Here is a 21,468-nt window from a genome sequence, read left to right on the forward strand (position 1 = left end):
TGCTTTTATATTCATCTGTGCCACTAGTCAAATGTATTAAAATGTGGCTTTTCTTATATTTTACTATAATTTATGGTGTATAAGGTCTGACTGTGGACCAAAGCCTTACCTGCGCAGAACTTCAACCCTATATTTGTGTTTCCTAGGAGGAAACTGGATTTCAGTTTTATTGATTCAGTCTGAGTCTAACTGGTCTGTAGTTTGTAGTGTATTAAATGTGTATAAGTGTGTTTATACGGAGTGATGTTGAGCTAAACAAGGGAAGCATTTCCTTTAGTGTTAGTTTACTGGATCTGTACCAAGAGCCCTTTGTGCTTCAGTTACAGCACAGCTGGTGCCACCATCCCTTAGGACTGGAGTTGCAGTGGTTTTAGGTATACAATGGTATGAAAAGGGATGGGTATCATAGTGCGTACATGTGCTTAATCTCACCAATTTCTTTCACAAACAGAAAATAATCAGCAGATTAAATTAATTAAATAATTAGCTGTAAACAGAATAGTATTTTTTTATGACAAGTTAGACTTTTTACATATCTATATATATGTTCATTATAAAATAGGTTCAAAGGTTTAATTTATAGTCAAGCATTTGTTCAATCAAAAAATCTTTCGTTTTCATTCCTGTAAGGGTCATTTTTTGATGGTGGTGGTGATGATGAGAATTGTGAAATACTGTATAATGTGATATTTTCTAAAATTTCATACTCTTGCAACCCTACTCAGGAGGTTTGGTCCCGGCACCAAGGCGGTGAAATGAACTCCCCCTGAGTGTCGAACAGCAGAATCACTTCCCATCTTCAAACCTCAAATGAAGCCTCACCTCTTCTGAGATCACTTAATAACTGACTAATATCTGTTGAAGCTTCACTCACTACTATCTACGTCCAGCTTCTAGGAGTTGAGGAATTGTGACCTGCTTGCAAATTGTTGCTTCAGAGTTACTGTGGCTCATTTCTGGCAACTTGAATTCAGGGTTTATCAGTACTGGCTTTGGATGCTCTGAGCGACAGACTAGGCACTTTTCTAAGTCACTCTGGATATGAGCATCTGCTAAGTGCAGTAAATGTACATTTCTGCTCTGTGTTGCACTACTTTTCTTTGTTTTCAATTCAGAATGCATTTATGCTTATGTTCTGACGTGAGTAAGCTTCAACAGATTTTCAAACCTTACTCTATACTCCTATATACAGTTCATACAATGTGCTATTATCTACATGAGGGAGGCACCCATTAAATATACTTATATACAGTAGTGTAAAGTTTCTGCACTGCCTGACAAAAGTAAGCAAGTAAAAGACGATCTGATTTTGGAAAGGTCTCAGAACGTTCTTACTTTAATATAATATCCTTTAATATTTACATTTAAGGCATTTTGCAGACGCTCTTATCCAGAGCGACTTACAAAAGTGCTTTGCTATTTACACAAGAAAATCCTCAGCTAGTTAGAGTAGACTAATAGTTCAAAGATACCTCTAAGCTTTAGACATTACTAAGCACAAGTCAATAAGGTGACCATAGTACTCTGCTATTCGTCCAAGTATTCTCTGAAGAGGTGGGACTTCAGTCACTCTGACTGAAGATATAATTAATATAAATTAATCAATATAAGAATAATATAAATTAATAAAAATAAGAATGTACTTTATTTCCAGCTTTTAAAGTTTCAAAATTACAAAGAAAAGTCAAAAGGGCCCGAAGCAAAGGTTTGGCCACTCTGAATGGTCAATAAGGCCTCATTAGCAGAGAATCACAGCTTGCTGAAACTTTATAAAGAGTCTTTTACTTCTTATTCAGGGGATTTTCACTTGTTCTTCAAGGGGTTGGGGGGCTGTGAGGACCATGGCAAAACCATCAGCTTGCGCTTCTTGAGGTAGTCCATTGTGGATTTTGAGGTGTGTTTAGGATCATCATCCTGCTGTAGAAGCAATCTGCTTTCCTCTACCAGCAAAATGTTCCCTGTGCCACTGGCTGCTACACCAGCGATCAATCACCACCCCACCCCATCCCAAATGTTCTGGATGGAGCTCCAACCATCATTCTAGAGAACACAATTCCACTGCTCCACATCTCAATGATGGGGGGGGGGGGGCTTTACACCCCTCTAGCCCACACCTGGCATTAGGAGGCATGGTGCTAATAAGGCATGGTTCATGTTAAATGTTTATCTGCTCCAGAGAGTCCTATTCTATTGCTAACACTGTCTATCTGTCTGTGTGTGTGTGTGTGTGTGTGTGTGTGTGTCTGTGCTTGTGCTTGTACAATGGGTGCAACTTAAAGTAGCTGAATGCAGTCATTAGAAGGGGTGTCCACAAACATTTGGCCATACTTCTCTCGGTGTGTTGCATTGGTGTGATGTTCTTATGCTGATGTTGCATTAGTGTGAAGGAGGGAAGCGCCAACAGATGACAGCAGAGCAGCAGCGCTAGTCGCTTCTGCCTGGGCTGTGACGACGAGGCCACAGGAAAAAGGAGTCGAGGCAGGCAAGTGCAACTGTCAAAGTCGCGGCTGATGTAAAAGGCGATAACTCACCGACTGAATGGGATGCGTGTTTCTGCACAAGTGGAATACCTTTTCTTTTTTGTTTAACTGAATCTGGAAAGCGTGAAAGATGTTTCGGAAGAGAAAGGAGCTCTCCAAAGCGCCTTCGATTTCAAAGAAGACTCACTCAGGAAATCCTGCACCGCACAACACCTCAGTAAGTTCAGCGGGTTTCTCTCGTGCGGATAATGTTAGGTTAGCTACTCCTGTGTATGTTAGTCGAATACTGCACATCCTATCTACACATTGAAGTCGTTTAATCAGCCAAAGACACCGTCAATATTTGTGCTTTTGCCTGACAGGAGTGAAAACCCTCCTAACATGGCTCTAAAACCACGCCAATGTTCCCCGTTAATGCTGAAACTCCTTCACTGTCATAACGGCAGAAGTCGCAAGTCCAGGTCCAGAAAGTAATACTCCACTCCAGGATTTCGTTGCAACTGCCTGGCTGGCTCCGCTGCAGCTCAGCTGCAGCGGAGCCAGCCAGGCAGTTGCAACGAAATCCTGGGGTGGATTATTGTAACGTTCTGGACCTGGACTTTCCACCTTTGCATAACGGCTTTTCAACAACTTCCCTAAAACTTTTTTTTTTCTGTGCAATTTGTTCTCTATAAAGTACTACTATATAATAAAACCCTTTAAGACATTTTATTCTGTTATTTTCTATGCTTCCGTAATTATTAATGCAGCACTTTTAATATTTCACATAATTGTAACACACGACTACTCGTTGAAATTGAGCAGCTAAAAAAGTCCCGTATGTAACTTTTTTTAATTTAATAATAATTATATATTTTTTTTCTGATGATACCATGGCTAATATAATATTTTATGGGATTTGTAGACAAACGAGACTTTTATTAGCTAAATAACAATAACAATACACATAGTCAGTTGTTGTGTAGTAGTAGCTAGTAGCTAGCAATAGCTGGCTTAAATTGAACATTTAGGCTCACTAGCTAGCTAAATGTCTTATTTCTAAGGTCTAATTGAGTGTTTGGGGGGAAATTAGCTTAAGTGGTATTCTTAACAAGCTGCATGTCTTAAATTAATGGCAGAATTTAGTGATACTAGTATTTATTTAACGTTAGGTTGAAGTTAAAGCCTCTCAACCTCTGTATGGGGTATCTTTGGGCTAGCTAACGTAGATAGTTATGAGCGACACCTGCTGATGTATAGCTATCGTTAACGGGGCTTTCCACAGCCTCCACAAGTAGCTAGTGATGGCGTTAATGGAGAGACTGGGGTCTGTCTTTTTTCTGACCTAGGTTATGTCCCAAACTGTGCCTTATTCGCTTGGCAACATCGTGCACTATTTTGAGAGACTAAGGCGGTGTCCCAAACTGCGTACTGTTGTACTGTTGTATTACAAATACTAGCTATGTCTAATAAGTACACTTCAGTAAGTGGTAGATTTATTAGTGTAGTGTGTGTCTGTTTGGGGAAATGGCTATATAATCTTACATGAACTGCAGTGCACAAGAAATCTCGTTCACTACTGACTAAATAGGGCGCACACTACAACATGGCTGACATATAGGGAGGCCCTAAAGTATAGCTAGTAAGGTGGCTAAATAAAGGGTGCCAGAGTCCTACCCTAGTAGGCCTAGATGTTAGTTGGCAAGTTAGCTAGTGCTACATAGCCTATGATAGGACTCAAGGTCCCAAAGGTTGCCAGGTTCAACACAAAATGCTCCAAAAGCTGAAACTGGTGTAAAATGTGTGTACTAATTAGAGCTAATGTACTAATTATGATGATATTTTAATGTATTGTGATAACAATAAGCTTTTCTAAGCATATGGAGGATTAGTGATTAATAGTGATGAGTAAATACTGATCAGCTGCAGGTTTCATTACAGAGTAAATAGACGGTGGTTTAATTAGATGTTCAGCAGATGTTAAGTAAAAATCACTGTATTCAGTACGGGAGAGTGTCTGAATAGTAGTGTATAAGAATCTGTCGCTACTGATGTATTTAGTGATAAATGTATTGTGATTAAATATTGTGTATCTCAAAAAAGTCTTTCAATATTGTGATATAGTATTTTTAACATGTCGCACAGCCCTAGTACTAATGGAAACGTTTGAAGAACATTTGTCTTAATATAAATAAATCTTCTACTTATCATATTACTCGTAAATACTCTTGTTGTTCTTGTTAAAATAGTTTAATACTTAAATTAATGCTCACTGGTGTTGACTTCCAGCACAATAGTCTAGCTTCAGGCACTCTGTTGTGCTGTCTGTTGTGCTGGCCACACTTATTAGGATTTTGCCAGTTATGTTTGGAACTTGGTATCCGAGTGAGGGGGTCAAGGCAAAGATCTAAGTTGGATTATGATGAAGTGTTGGTGTGGACCACCCATCATTTTTAATCTCCGTTCATTCAGTGCTCATTATAACCACATCACTCATCTGTCTAACCAATCCATCTTAACCCTTTAACCCATTAGTCCTCTGCATCTCATCCCATCCATTCTCTCTCTTTCTCCCTCATATGTTTAATCCCAGCTCTCCGTTCTTCAGGAGCAGCCTCAAAGAGACACTATCGATGGTCTGTCCACTTTGGCTCTGCCAGACTCAATCCCCTCCTCATGCCCCAGCACTCCGGCCATCCACTCCAAGCTGGGTGGTTGCTCCTCGCCAGCTCCAAACCTCAAGCGCCCCACAGCACTGAGTCGCCACGCCAGTGCCGCCGGCTTCCCCTTCCAAACTGCTGGAACCTGGGGCTTCAACAAGGCCCATGGCAGGGCAGCTTTGGCCCATAGCCCAACCATGGAGAATACAGAGGGGACAGTGATCGATGTGGAGGAAATCCCTCCTCTGCTGAGGGACGTGGCCCGCTTTGCAGATGCCGTGGAGAAGTTGAAGGATGTGGTGCTTGTGGAAGGTGGGTTTTTTAATATGTGAAAGAATAGTTTGGCAAATTTAGAATGCAGTCAGACAGCCAGGACATATTGGTTTGTTTTGTACTGGAACTGCAAGGGTAATGTAGCTAGCAGGTAATGGAAGCTTTTCGCAGTGTTTAGCAGTGACGCTAACTGCTTGTGTGTGGACACTGGGGGTGGTCCAGCAGATTAAGGCTGGTCACTATAATCAGAGGACTGCTGGTTCGAATCCCGGTCATGCTGTTAACCATCGGCAGCCGAGGCCTTGAGAGTGTACAATTGGCCTTGCTCTTTCCAGGGTGGGTAGATGGTCCCCCCCATCATTTCACTGCGGTGCTGGTCATCGCTTGCAGCCTGCTGCGCTGGAGCCGGGTTTGCAGCGCTTCCCTCCAGGCGCGTGTTGGTTGCGTGTTGCCGCCATTGATGGTGTCGGGGGACAGGTGGGGTTTGGTTGATTGATTTAACTCAACACAGCTTAGTGTTAAGCTGGCAGGAAGCCAGTCTTTTTCTGTAGCATTGGATCTGAAGTCTAGATACTTGGAATCTGATTTTAATACTGTACTGAACCAAACCACCTTCTTAGGCTTTTTAAAAAAAAAAAAACTCATCCAGCTGACCCCACATAGCTTGCCTGTTGTCGTACATGGCTTAAGAACATTGTCCTTGACCTAACATGTCTGTCATGGTTTTCCTCTTATTTAGAGGAATGGCCTTTTTAGTCGTTTGTGGAGTGGCTTTTTTCCCCCTCTCCGTTTCCATGGTGATAAAGAGGAAGGAAGAGGAATGGTGCGTCAGATGTTTTCGTTTCAGGCCGAAGTTTGAGATTACACACATCTGTTGGACGTGTGTGTTTTCACACAACTTCTCTGGGGCCAAGGTGCAGTGAAGGATAAACTTAAAGCACAGTAATGAAACAGGCAGCAATGAAGCTACAGTGAAGCTACCATATAGAGAAGGCTGGTTGCACTAGCAATATGCTAAAGGATCTTCATCACAGACGTTCTTCACTAAAACGTTCACCGTTATAAACAGTGTTGTCAGTGACAGTACTAGATAGCAGTGTAGATGCTACTCCTGACTTAGCATATTGATAATATCAGTAGTAATAGAGTGTAAATGATGCATTTAGAAGATTGAGGCCGTAGAGTTTACAGTAGTTTACAATAGAGGGATTAAGGGAGTTTGTTCCCTATTTGCTACAGTTGCAGCCTTTACTCTTATGGAAAGAATGTACGCTTAAAAGTGAAGCAACTACAGGTCTAGCGCCTGATGTGTAGCATGTCACATGACAAAACTGCCTGCCTTTCTCCATCTCATTGATGTTACTGATGTTAGATGATTAGTTCTGGATCACAGACACTACTCCAGCTCAGCTGGAGCTACAGCTACTTCAGTTCCACTGCTGTACAAGCCAGTGCTGTCTGATTAATGTAGCTGAGTTCAGTCTACTGTCAGGCTAACTGCCTACCATAACCTACAAGGAAATGTGATGATGACGGTGGTGATGCAGATAAACAGCTGTTTTTTGGAGAAGGAAATGAAAGTATCTGCTTACTTACGGCTAGATTCAAAACTATGAGGCTTCAGGTCTCGGTTTATGGTAAACCAGTGAGGTGGCACTACAGAAGATGAGCTGTCGCACATCCATGGCATGATGCTGCCACCACCATGTTGCACTGTATGGATGGGTTTTAGCCAGGTGAAGTGTAATGCCTGTTTGTCACCAGACTTAATGCTCGCTGTCCTGGCCAGATTGTTTAGTTTTTGTCAATCATAGAGCATATCATCTTTTTTCTTGTTGCCAGAATTCAGGCTGTTATACACTCTTCAGATGGTTCTTTAAGTGATGCAAGAATCCAGAAATCCTGCCTGTGTCCTTTCAGAGTCCACTAAAATGTGCAGGACAGGGTGCCTCCAGAACCAGGGTTGAGAGACGCTGCCATAGAAGAAACACATGTTTGTAATAGAGATAGAGATCCTTCACTTGATGCAAATGTTATTTACCAAATTCTCTAAATATACTTATCTCCACAAACATGTTTCTTTGTGATGCCAAAAGTGGTGCTTCCATTGCATCTCAGAAATCCAAAGAAAGTTCCTTGGACTTAATGCTTTTAATGTATTGTTTGTCCTTTTTGCTGTTTGTCTTCTGATCTGATCTGGTAGATTTGATTGTTAAATATTAATAGAAAAGGAGAGTGCTGTCACAGAGTTGTGATCACGGAGGTCAAGCAGAAATCAGTTAGCCTAGGCTCCTAGGGCCAGTACTTCCTTTAAGCGTCGCTATTTTCATCAGCACTGTTTCCTGTTTACATTCTCCTATCAGGGCTGGCTGCGGGTTGCTGTGGAGATACAGGAACAGCATCATTAGATGGAACTTTACTGGCCAAATCCACCGTCTATTAACCCTCCCTGATGTTTACCACGTAACAGCATGCAAAACCATTGGTTAGAGCGTGGCTGAAGGACCAGCACCACTTTTGGTGATTTTAACCCATCAGTGAGTTTGAACAAAGGCCAGTGTAGTGTGTAGTGGACAGTGTACAGTATCACAAATTCCCCTGTGCCACAAATGAAAATTATCCAAATTTCTACATAGTCCAAAGTTCCAAGGCTAATGTATTTAACAAGTAATGGAAATTTTATCCTGAACTACTTATAACTGTGTGAACTGCATTTTGCCAGGAAATCTCATAATTATTCAACCCATTCATGACAAGTGTCTTCAGTCCTTAATAGAGCACCCTTTTGCAGGTATGACCAGCTGCAAACATGATGCACAGCCAGCTTCTGGCAGCGTTTCTGAGGCATCTTAGCCCATTCTTCGTGGTCAGTGGCCGCTAGTTCATTCATTTATTCTTGGCTTTGCTGCTGCAGCCGCCTTCCTCAAATCAAAGCAGAGATTTTCCATGTGGTTTAAGTCAGGCGACTGTGACGTTCACTACATGAATCTTCCAGGACTTTTTCTGAAATCATGCCTTGGTGGTCTTGGGATCATTGTCCTGTTAGAAGATCCAATGGCACCTTAGCTTCGGCTTCCTCACAGAAGGCATGCAGTTTTCTCTTCGAATTTTCGGATGCTTGACTGAATCAATCTTGCCCTCCACAGACTGCAGGTTTTCAGTGCTGGAGAAAGCAAAGCAGCCCCAGCTCTTCTCAGAGCCACTGCCACGCTTCACTGTAGACAGGGTGTTCTTTTCAGCATATGCTTCATTTGTCCTTCTCCAAACATTCCTACCGCTGATCCATAGGCCCGAAAAGGTCCAGAGAGTCCTGTTTACCCTTTTGGTAAAACCTCTGTCTGCAGGGACTAGACAAGCTGTGTGTGTTAATTTGCGCATCTGTGTCAGCAATGGGCGCTACTTAAAATAGCTGAATGCAGTCATTGGAAGGGGTGTCCACAAACATTTGAACATAATAAAGAACCTTTCCTTGTATTGTTTCTTTGTATTTGACATAACAAGGAACCTGTTAAGTATTGAAATGGCTTTTTTCACTTTGGCCCTCAAAGACAAAAGGTTTGAGCATCCCAGTTTTATATCGACTTTAGCTTCTAATCAGACGTTAGATGTTTGTCTTACTGTCTCACAGTTCCATTAATATTCAAGAGGATGTGAGTCAGGAGGCCCTTCTGGAGGTTTGAAGAGATAAGCCGTAATCACACAGACAGTTGGAGAGCTCATTTGAGAGGGAAATTTCTTTCTAGTGTATTATAATTTCAGGCAGGCTGAATGGAGGATTAGCCGCCGCTGTAAAGGTGGGATATCCTTGCCGAATAATATTCCCATCCATCCAAAGCCCACATGAAAGAAAGAACATTCCCCAGATCAAGTCGGGTCTTGCCGATGACCCGGCGTTTAGACACAGGAGAGTCAGCGTGAGTGTCTGTGAGTGTGTGTTTGTGTGTAGCAGAAGGAAAGGGGCCACGCTGAGGTGTCAAACCCGTTAGCTGAAAAATGTAAGAAGTCACTGCAGTGATCACACACTGGCACTGTGCCAGCCAGACAAAGGCCAGCATTGTTTCATTTCTGTGTTTTTTTACAAAGCTGCCTGCAGCTTGTGTGTCTTGTTACTCGTCAGAGTTCATACGCAGAGATATGTCCACATGTTTGTGGACACCCCTTCTAATGAGTGCATTCATCTACTTCAAGCTTCACTCATTGCTGACACAGATGTGCAAATGCATACACGCAAACACACACACACAGCTTGTCTAGTCCCTGTAGAGAGGTATTGCCAATAGAATAGGACTTCCTGGAGCAGATAAACATATTGGTTCTATGGCTAATGCCAGGTGGGGTGTAGAGCCTCTAGCATTGAGCTGTGAAGCAGTGGAACTGTGGAATGATGAGTGATAGGGCTCCATCCAGTACTTTTAGGATGAGATGGCGAGTTGAAAGTGAGGTGGGGTGGTGATTATCCAAATCCTGAACTCACTAATGCTATTAACACTGTAGAGACAGTTACAGTTTTGTCCATATGGAGTAAATGAATGCTAAAGGGTGCAGTGTTGAGCCTGCCAGGACAGGAGTCTGACGTGTATATTTTTAGTTCATTCATTGACAGTGGTATGTTAATAGAAACCACAGCCTGTGTGATAATCTAAAGCTGTAGATTACTTGATTACTTGATTACTAATGCAGTCGATATCTAGACATCCCTGAAAGTGCAGGGTTGTGTTTACTCACTCTACAAACGCTACCTTGCTTACAGCTCATACACTGTCTGTAGGTTTTCTGTCTGTCTGTCTGAAATGACTCATAGGCTTGTGACTGAGTGTATGATGTGTATGGTGTGTAAGAGGTGAGGAGACTTTAGGGATCTTCCTCTTTACCGTCAGGTTACAGATCAGCATCACTGTGTGTCTGGCAGTGGAAGGGATGAGTAATGTGTAAGGACACAGAAAGTATGGGTATTACAGGTTATTAGTCTTTGTACATCCATAACCTCATTGTGTAAAAGTCCTACTATAGTGTTTAATATAGTGTATTTCCACTTAATGTAGTGTTAACACAGTATGTTGACACATTACACAGGATTAATGCAGCGTGTTGGCTGTCTGTTACTGTACTTTAATAGAGTTTGTTGACAACAGTGTTGGTACAACATATTGACTGTTAATACAGTGTTAATACAGTGTGTTGATACTAAGTTCAGCTATATTAAAGGGTTAATACAGTGTGTTGATACTAAGTTCAGCTATATTAAGGGTTAATACAGTGTGTTGATGCTAAGTTCAACTATATTAAGGGTTAATACAGTGTGTTGATACTAAGTTCAGCTATATTAAAGGGTTGATACAGAGTGTTGATGCTAAGTTCAACTATATTAAGGGTTAATACAGTGTGTTGATACTAAGTTCAGCTATATTAAGGGTTAATACAGTGTGTTGATACTAAGTTCAGCTATATTAAGGGTTAATACAGTGTGTTGATGCTAAGTTCAACTATATTAAGGGTTAATACAGTGTGTTGATACTAAGTTCAGCTATATTAAAGGGTTGATACAGAGTGTTGATGCTAAGTTCAACTATATTAAAGGGTTAATACAGTGTGTTGATACTAGGTTAAACTGTTTTAAGGGGTTAATACAGTGTGTTGATACTAGGTTAAACTATATTAAGGGGTTAATACAGTGTTAATACTATGAGTAATGTGTACTGGTGTTAATAAAGAGTTAATGTTAATAGCCCTAATAAAGTCTAAATACAGTAAATTAACTGTTCCTTTAATCAGTAATGTAGTGTAATACAGTATAGTGTGTTAATATTTTGCTGTGAATGTGTGTGTGTGTGTGTGTGTGAGGGTGTCTTGGGTCAGTTCAACATGCTACTTTACTATTTGATGTGTTGGTTCTGGATATAATCAGAAGAAGTTCTGCAAGTGGAGATCAGATGACGTTTTACAGTAGTTTTATGTTGCAGATGTTATTTTTTAAATTTTGCATTTTTTGGCCGCCAACACACAAAACACATTTCAGTGATTGAAGCGTTTAGCAGTTGTACAAAGACTCTGCTGTGAAAAAGAAGAACTTCCTTTATTTCCCTGGAGTGGATGAGATTTCAATAGCCTGAACTGAACCCTGTGTTTTCACAGCGCTGCTTTACTTCTGTAATCTAACGTCTGCGTTTCATCTGCTCTTGCCTGTTGACATTAGCATGGATTTGCAGTGTTGTAGTGTCTGTGTTGATGAATTAGAGGCTTGATGGTTTTACTCTTTGCTTTTAGAGACCAACACAGTTCTCTTCAGATGAACCCTGCGCTAAAAATGTGTTTGTAAATGTACTGCAATGGCGTTAGGGGTACAGTATGTATGTGAGAGTGTGAGGAGGGCCACGGTTTCCGGCCCAGGCCGTGGTGAGCTGAGTAGACTTTAGATTAAATGCAGTTGTGTGTAGGCTATGTGCAGGAAATAACTGCCAAGATCACACAGACATAGCAAGACAGGCCAGGTCTTACAGTACTTCCTCACAAGCATGCGTCAGAGCACAGACAGTGTGTGTATATATATATATCTGTGTGTTTTTGTTTGCATGCATTTTTAGTCAAGGTCAACAAATGGCAGTGTTTTTTTTATGAAATGTTAAAACCAGGATAACGTTTTTTTTAATACTTTTCATTTCGGAAGAAACAAAGAATGAGCAGGTGTCCCAATACTTGTGTGGTTGAGTGTCACACCCTGGTGTGTTTAGAGTGTTTGTGGGTGCGGATCTGACAAACTGTTGCCTAGTAGGACATTTTCAAAATATTGTCCAACTAGGATTAAGCACAAATCTGACTAACTAGGTCTGTACAAATGCATCACTGCAGCTCGGTGCATTGATCTGGAAGTGGTAATTGACCTGCATTAACCCCTTAAACAGCCTATGGCCCATAGGCACACCGAAACTGTTATTACCAAGGAATAGCCCCCTGTTTGTACAGACGTCCCTGTAGTTACTGAGTAATACACATCAGTGTGTAATAAGTGATCAGTGTGTGTTGTTTTAATTGTCTAATAGGTCAGAGACTAACACCCCTGGTGCTAACCACTAACCTATTTATGTACATATCATTTTTGTCCCCTCTTGAGTACTGTATTAGTAAATCTCTCTCTCTCTCTCTTTCTCTCTCTTTCTTTTTTTCCCTGTGCAGAGAAGGAATCCCGGAGGGCGGTGGCTCACGAGTGTCTGGGGAAGGTGTTGCGCGTCTTGCGTCAAGTGATCAGCACCTATCCTCTGCTCAACACCGTAGAAACTCTCACAGCTGCTGGCACACTCATCTCGAAGGTCAAAGGTCAGATCTAGTGAAATAACACCTGAAAAACCCAAGACAATGACCAGTTGTTAGATACACCCACCCAAATAGGCCAGTTTATCAGAAACAGCTATCTTATTGGTGCACTTCGGAGGTTTACAGTTACTGACTGGAGCCATTCTGTTACTGCCTTCATGCTGCATGCTCATCTCTAAGGTCAAAGGTCAGATCTAATGAAATAACACATAATTCAAACCTGAGAAAATTACCTGTTTGTTAGATATACCTGCGCCTTATACTACACAAATTGGCCAGTTTATCAGAAACACCTCTTTATTAGTACACAGGTTTACAGTTGCTGTCTGGACCCCATTTGTTACTGCATTGCGACCAGTGCAACAAACACTACCAGGCCAGTACCATATCACTGCCACTGCTGTGCTGAGTTAGTGGTGGTCCTGTCCACTCATTGACGGGACAAAGGAGGGATATTAAATCATGCAGCAACAGTCAGTCCGTCTAAATCTGACCTGGCAAGTAGGGGTGTACCGATACAATACGTCTGATATTTTTCATGCACCTGAATCTGCCGATGTTGAATTTTGGAATAATCAACCATCTCAGATTTACAATGAAATACTGCATTTATTTTTGTAGCTACATATGGAGTGAAAAGTATTGGGACACCTGCTCATTCATTGTCTCTTTCAAATTCAAGAGTTTATCCTGCTTTTGTTGGAATAACTGTCTCTACTGTCCAGGGAAGGCTTTCTACTAGATTTTGGAGGAGCATTGCTGTGAGGATTTGATTGCATTCAGCAACAAGAGCATTAGTGAGGTCAGGATTTTGACTGATCACCACCCCACCTAACCCCTAACTCCCCAAACTGGCATTAGACATGGTGCCAACAGGTTCATGTCCTATACTATTAGCAGTACTTTTTTTACTAGACAAGCTGTGTGTGTAGTTCCACATCTGTGTCTGTGTGCAATGGGTGCAGCTTAAAGTAGCTGAATGCATTCAATCGAAAGGGTGTCCACAAATATTTTGACATATAGTGTATTTTAGTGCAGTTCATCAAATATTGGTCAATTTAAAATATGCCGGTATTTGTTTAAAGACAGTATCTGCTGATTTGATACTATTATCATCATGTGGTCATTTTAAGTGTTATTGTTTTAGCTCAACCCTTTATAAACCACTTTATGAGGAAAGCCTCTTGGACAGGATATATGAAGCTGTTTATCTGGGCAGTGTGCATTTATTTGTTTAAAAACATTGCATAAGAATAATACATATAAATAAGTGAACAATCTATTAGGGGTTTTCCAAAGCTCTCCTTGAGGAAAGCCAGTGTTTCCAGTTCCCATCCACTCCATGGTTAATCTATTCAGTCCTTTGTTAAAGTAAATCAGGGGAGCTGCTAAGGGAACTGTACAAATGCATACAGGGGCTGGAGTTCCTACCAAACCTGTTCATATCCCGAGTTGTGCTGCTTTGCCATCAGCGACCCGGAGTCAGAGAGAGCAGAATTGGCCGTGGCCACTATCTGCCCTCACCACTCTTAAGCAATGTTGGCCAGCACAGGCATCTGTTTGGTGGTGCGGTGGACCTGGAGACCCGGCGCTTTTCTCAGAGTGTGTCGGCTGCTCAGCACTGCCACATCTGCGGCAGGTCAAAAAGTGGCTGACTTCAGTCCTTACGCTCCTAGTGTCGGGAGCATTGCTAGTGCTAGGGGGAGCTACAAACGGGTGGGTTAACTCTCAGTATCAAAATGGAAGAAAAAGGAAAAATGTGATACAATTACTAAAAGAAAAAAATGATGTTCTTCAGACTCATAATATCATGACTTGCTAAAAAAATTAACAGTAGTTTCACAAGCCAAAAACACTTACTTTTCCCTATAACCTTTTACTGACACCTCAAATGAACACAGTGAGACAAGAAATCTAATTTTGTCTTTTATGCACAAAAACACTGTAGCTTTCAGCCCCAGACATATGTCAGCACAGGGCTGCGTCAGCATGATATAGTGATAAAAGTAGAAGAGGGTGGGTGAAACATCGTCTCTTTGTCATCCCCCTTTCATAAGACACTGCCATTGCCACATCTGACACCATGGTAACTGCTCTTTATTCATCTGCCAGCTGTTTTTTAGAGAGCAGAGACCACAACTGTCACACTGTGTTTCCTAAACAAAGTGGAGGAGGACGACGCCCACTTGTGCTTTCCTCAAACACAGTTTCTTCTATCCAGGGAAAAGAAAGACTTTATACATTCATGAAGAGATCATTACATACTGTTCCATCTAAGTACTGGACCAGAGTAATTAACTCTTTATGAAGACCCCAGACATACTTTATGCTTGAGAGAAATACCAGTCAAGCAAAGACTCAACCTCTACTAATCCTCTTACACTATTGCCTCACGTTTCATCTTAAAAAGTGTAGATTTTTTTCCTCATACATTTACACACCACACACCCTGCTTTCATCTGCCCAATTCAAAAAGTACAAAATGATCCTAATGCAGAAATATCTACCCCGTTATTTGTGATAATGCACAACCTCAAGTGCTCTATTTTTATTTTATTATTTTTTACAAAATAAATAATCACAATAAATCAAAAACCCTAAATTTCATACTGTCAAGTCCTTCCGCCAAGTAGTTCTACAACAAATGAGTTATTGCTAATTAACAGTAACAATTCCAAAACACCAGAATTGACCAAGTGGAGGTTTGTTAAGGTACCTGTTTGAGCCCTGTGCACTGTCCAAGATAACTGCTGATACTAGTAGGCTCATCGTTTGTGGTATGGGTAGAGCCATAAAGCTGTCGAAGTATCAAGTTCAGATAGAATTGTTTGAAAGACCGGCACATGAATGGTAACATGAATGGGGATTTCTCGCAACGTGCAACATGGCGTCTGTTTATGGATAGCCAGTCAGCTTGCAGATTACATCGCGAGCAGAGGAGGGTCCATGTGCACTAGAGGGTAAAGCCCTATTCGATGTGTGGACCCATGTAAGCGCTGTAGCCAGAACAAGTGGCTAAAGCTATAAACTATTCATGAGGTTTTGGTCAGGTTTGATCAGTGCTTTAAAATATGTTTTTGAAACGATAATTTGACTTTCAGTTGGAGTTTCGAGATGGGAACCTGGCCTTGTGTGACTGGAAATAACTGGTTCAGCGGAGGGATACAGTTTTAGTGTGAAAAGGTCAAATATTAGTGCCGTTAGAAGGCTTCTCAACCAGTCAGACTATGACGTGTAAATTTGCTTTCTCAGATTGATCGGTATCAGCTTTGTAATCTGCTAATACACGTCAGTCTTTGGACCACGCATCAATAACTGCAGCAGGCCTCTGTAAAGTCTTTGCTCCAACTGATTTTGTAGGTTTGGTCCTGTGGTTGTGGGGTGGTTGTGATGGTGGAAGGTGAAACTACTTCATCATCTTTGGTTCAGTGTTAAAGGAAGGCTACATGTTGCAACCCAGTCATTCTGTATTCATATATGCGTATGTTCTCTGAGACTGTACATTAAGTCTAGTAGAAAGTTTTCAACTCTTTTTTTAATACCCTTGATTTTAGATAAAACAGTGAATGAGCATGTGTCCCAATACTTTTGTTCATATACTGTATATTAAAACTAAGAACATTTGAGTGATTCATTCTTCTTGTATAAAGTAAGCATGTTTAGAGAGACAGGGTTCAATAAAACAGAAGTGACCTTCGCCCTCTAAGAGACCCTCTGAACAGACACTATATTGTCTAGAATCACTCTGACTCAACAAGAAGGGAGGGTGAACCATCCTCCCCACATATTTCCCAGTGGGATTGACAAAGTTAGGTCTTAGTGACCAAACCTTTTTAGACAAGTGTGTTTTAGAACCCAACACTCCTTGAAAATTGCATTAGAAAACTCAACCTTCTAAGCCAGTTGTATTACAGTACCCAGCCTTCTTAGCTAGTCCAATTTTCTTAACCAGTGGCTTTGCAATATATTAACCGTCCAAGCCAGTACATACACAATTTCGCTAATGTTTTAGGTTTGGTTATTAGACTAAAGGGGGTTGGAGAATCCAGCCTTGTAGTGCAGAACCAAATCTTCTCAGGCCAGATGCAGAGTAGGAGCCTATGTTCTTAGCCAATTGCATTGTAGGACCAAGATGTTGTAGCCTATTTCAATATCAGACGAGTTTTCATATCAAAATGCATCTGTAGGATCCAATTTTCTGTCATTTGTATTGTAGAACCTAAACCTCTCAGCTAGTTGCTCTGTAGGGCCCAGGTTTCTTAGGCCCTGGATATTTTTAAAAACAGAGATTTCCCTCCCTCTTTTTTTTTTTATATATTTTCGTCCACACAGGCAGAAACGCTTGGATGAATATGCTAGCCCTGTATGGGGCGACAGTAACTCATTAAGAGAGATATCAAAACACTGTGGTTTAAACAAACAGTGGTTTAAACCCCATTGACACACTGCTGTCTAGGTAGTATACTATGCACATTATAAAATTATGGATTCTTAATCTAAATATAGCATTATTTATATATTTGTTGATGTTTTCTATGTTAGCTGTATTATACTAACCAAACCTCTCAGCCAGTTGCTTTTAATGGACCCAACTTTCTTAGCCAATTGAATTCCCACTGTAGGCCCGGCCAACATGTTCATGTGGGACTCGCATGGGTGGAACATGGGCTAGGTGGGTTCCATGTGAAATTACTGGGACTTCCCAAATGAGCCCCATCATTACAGCCCACCTTAATCTCACAGGGGTCCCATCTAGGCCCCCATGTCAGTGTACATGGCCCATGTTTAGACCCTCCTGATCCCATCACTCACCCTGGTGGGCATCCCTGTGTGGGGCCACCATAGAAACCGTAGACAAAACCTTCTGGCTCCCAGTTGGACTACCCATACAGACCCCACACAAGCATGTTATGTTGGGGATCAGTGATCCTTAGTCAGTATTTTTACAGCCCTGAAAGTTGTATTTTTTTTAGGATTCACCATTAGCTAGTTGCTTCACTTGGGACCCACACATTCTGTTGTAATAGAAGCTTCATCCCAGGCAATGAAAATTGGTAACACCAGGGTGATTTACCAGGGTGTTTTTAAGACTGTTTGGGCTAGACTGCTCTCCATGCAATTTTTTTTTACCCCACATCTGCAAGGTCTTCTGAGGACATTATTGTATGTGACGTAAGAGACATGATGACAAGATGGCTGTTCTTGCTTAATGACTTCCTTTAATTACCTAATTGAGGAAATGTCAAGAACTTCAAGAGTAAAATACATCATACCAGTAAAACTGTAAAAAAATAGCTGATTCCAGGTTTAAGGAAAAAGACCTAAGTGAACTTACAGTCAAATCCATGTAAACCACTGTGCTCTTTCTTTCATCCAAACTGTCACCTTTGCCATTGTTTGAGGTATTGTCAAACAGCAAGCAGAAGTTTGTCTGAGGTTGTTCCGACTCCATTACCAACACCTCGCGCCATTGTCTCGTGTGTACTGTGTGCAGGCTTCAGTTATGAAGGCAGCAATGAAGCTCAGAAGAAGGATTTCGAGAAAGCCATCGAGACCATCGCAGTGGCCTTCAGCAGCAAGTGAGTGCAGCAACATCTGGAAGCTTTGTATGGAGGCTGAATGATTGAAATGTGTCCAAACGTGTTTCCAGGCGAGTAGAGCAGACATGACGGACAGCACAGCGATCGTGCTAAACGTACAGAAACTGAAAGACTACACTGTGTTGGTGTCATCTGCTTAATTCATGTGAAAATGATGCGTACATTTGCATTACTTTACTCAGTGCAATGCTTTGACTAGATCATGTGCTCTTTAATTCTGCGTAAGAACACAACTTCCCTTTTCAGTGTGAGCTTGTGTCACAATGTCAGTTATGACTGTTTCGGGTGAAAAAGACCAACCTTTTTCATGGAAGAAAGCTCAGGGCTTGATTATGGATTTTTTTATGGTGCTTTTAACTCCTTAACTTTTAACTGAAGAGGGAAAGTATGTTTTTTTCCATAATCTTGGAGACATTTAGATAGTTTTATGCTAAAATGCCTTAAACAGTGAGTTTACTGCCTACATGCATATACAAAAGTATTGGGACTCCTGCTCATTCACTGTTTCTTCTTAAATCAGGGGTGTTAAAAAGGAGTCCGTCCCTCTTTGTTGGAGTAATTGTATCTATTGTCCAGGGAAGACGGCTTTCTAGTACATTTTGGAGCATTGCTACAAGCATGTGCATTAGTATTCAGCAACAGGAGCGTTGGTGAGGCCTGAATGTTGAATGATCACCACCCTACCTCATCCCTAACTCCCCAGATGATGAAAAGTATTGGATGGAGCACCATCCATCATTCCAGAGAACACAGTGCCACTGCTCCACAGCTCAAGGCTGGAGGGCTTTATAACCCTCTAGCCCATGACTGCTACAGGGTCCTATTCTATTGGCAGTACTTCTATACAGGGACTAGACAAGCTGTGTGTGTGCATTGCACATCTGTTTCAGTGGCTGCAGTGTATGGTAGCTGAATGTATTGTGTGTGAGGGATAGTTAGGGAAGTCTTTTTTGGTGAGTGTGTGTCAGTGGTGTAGAGTGTATCGGTCCGTGTCAGTGGATGAACAGATTGCCCTTTTCCTGTCTGATGGCACTTCAGTATTTCCCTCCAATAACATTATTGTGTTTCTCACACACACTCACACAATCACTGGCATTCAAATGTACAACCACACTGGGCTTATCTCTCTCTCTCTCTTTCTCACTCTTTCTAGTGTGTCAGAATTGCTGATGGGGGAGGTGGACAGCAGTACCCTTCTGTCCCTGCCTCCGACTGAGAAAAGCAGGGTAAGAGTGTAAGAGTGTATGTTTAGGGGACAGAGGTCCCCCCACCTAGCTTTAGATGACTGTACTATGTGTATTGGTATTGTTGTGTGTGGTGTATATTTTAGAATATGTGAGTGCTGCCTATGGAACTGTACTGAACTATAGTGAACTAGTGAACTATACTGAGATCTAGTGAACTACGCTGAGCTCTAGTGAACTATACTGAGCTCTAGTGAACTATGCCGAGCTTTAGTGAACTATGCTGAGATCTAGTGAACTACTCTGAGCTCTAGTGAACTATACTGAGATCTAGTGAACTATGCTGAGCTCTAGTGAACTATGCTGAGATCTAGTGAACTATACTGAGATCTAGTGAACTATGCTGAGCTCTAGTGAACTATGCTGAGATCTAGTGAACTATACTGAGATCTAGTGAACTATGCTGAGATCTAGTGAACTATGCTGAGATCTAGTGAACTATACTGAGTTTTAGTGAACTATACGGAGACCTAGTTAACTATACAGAGCGCTAAAGAACTAGACTGAGATCTAGTGAACAGTACCGAGCTGTGACCTATACTAAGCTCTAGTAAACTATATCAAGATCATTTAAAACATATCTAACTCTAGCTAACTATACTTAGCTCTCTTTGCACATTTTGTATTTTGTTATTATTAATATTAATAATAGAAATCAATATTAATCTTAAGACTTAATGTTTAGTAAATATCAGTCAGCACTATAAAGCTGAATGTTATGTTGTTGTATGAGTGAGGAATTGATTCTGAGGGCTTATATGTAAGATGTTGAATACTGTTACAAACTGGAGGCCAACTGCTCATCCTATTAAAGTCATTCTTAACTAAATCTATGTGTAAAGAGACCTGTTCCTCTTTTTCTGTCTGGCCATCACATGTAAAGCAGATCAGCCGTTAGCTCATACTGCAGTTCAGGTTTTTTATGCTGATGGCAAAACAAAAAGAACTGTTTACCCTGGTGGAGGACACACAGAGGGACATCTGTACTCCCTCTCAGCCAGAGAACTGAAGCAATACTGCAAGATCTAACCAACCGTTTCCTAACCCTGCATGTGTACGTGCGTGTGTGTGTGTGTTGAAGAGAGAGAGAAAGAGAGAGAGAGAGAGAGAGAGAGAGAGAGCATGGCGGATGTTGTCGATGGTGCTTATGTCTGTTGCTTCCTGCTCTAGGTTTCTATCATAGCTTCCTCTTTTCCTCTCATACACTCATGTAGAAAGACTTTACTGTGACAAAGAGGACACACACTTTACACTGTTGCTCCTAAACAACACAGCAGGGTGGATCCAGTCTATTCAGATTCAGTTACTGGTGAATAATACTGCTGTTATTAGTTATTATTTTACATATTCCTCTTGAATCTGCTGAAATGGCTGAACTGAAACTGAAAATGAATCAACCAAAAAGCTACCCAACCACACACTCTATCACTCACTCACTGATGTTTCCCTGTCAGATGGATACATCTCTAGTCTGATTGACCAGTAGTTACATGCAAATCCTCCAGTCAGCCCTAACATTATGCCCACCTACCTAATATGGAGTCGGTCCTCCCTGAGCCACAGTAACAAATCTGAGGCATGGACTCCACAAGACCTCTGAAGGTGTCCTGTGGTATCTGGCACCCAACCCAGTAAACGCAGCAGATCCATTAAGTCTTAAGTAAGGTGTGATGTGGGGCCTGAGGATTCACTGTAATAGCCTCAGCTCTTCTGAGAAGGCTTTCTACTAGATGTGGGTTAGAACATTGCTGTGAGGATTTGAATACACCCATCCACAAATGCAATAGTGAGATCATCTACTGGTGGTGGATGATTAGTTCTGCCACTCCAGCTCATCCTGAAGGTATAGGAGGGAGCTTTATTACTCTAGAGAACACAGTTCCACTGCTCCACAGCCCAACCTCAAGTCTCATTCTAGTGGCTT

The 21,468-nt window shown here is 41.4% G+C and overlaps 1 protein-coding gene across 3 annotated transcripts in view; it reads left to right on the top strand.

Moving 5' to 3' along the window:
• Positions 1 to 2,455: 2,455 nt before the first annotated feature.
• Positions 2,456 to 21,468, top strand: part of arhgap45a (Rho GTPase activating protein 45a) — a 31,953-nt gene continuing 12,940 nt past the window's right edge. For 2 of the 3 annotated variants that reach the window (XM_072668800.1, XM_072668802.1), the window contains exons 1-5: positions 2,456 to 2,697; positions 5,053 to 5,431; positions 12,563 to 12,703; positions 18,195 to 18,279; positions 19,454 to 19,526. In XM_072668800.1, the coding sequence (XP_072524901.1) occupies positions 2,611 to 2,697; positions 5,053 to 5,431; positions 12,563 to 12,703; positions 18,195 to 18,279; positions 19,454 to 19,526 (765 nt within the window). In that variant the 5' untranslated portion in view covers positions 2,456 to 2,610. The remainder of the gene's footprint in view (positions 2,698 to 5,052; positions 5,432 to 12,562; positions 12,704 to 18,194; positions 18,280 to 19,453; positions 19,527 to 21,468) is intronic. The other variant, XM_072668803.1, reaches the window with a different exon arrangement.

The sequence above is a fragment of the Salminus brasiliensis genome, chromosome 23 (genome assembly GCF_030463535.1).
Source record: "Salminus brasiliensis chromosome 23, fSalBra1.hap2, whole genome shotgun sequence".
NCBI classification, from domain to species: domain Eukaryota; kingdom Metazoa; phylum Chordata; class Actinopteri; order Characiformes; family Bryconidae; genus Salminus; species Salminus brasiliensis.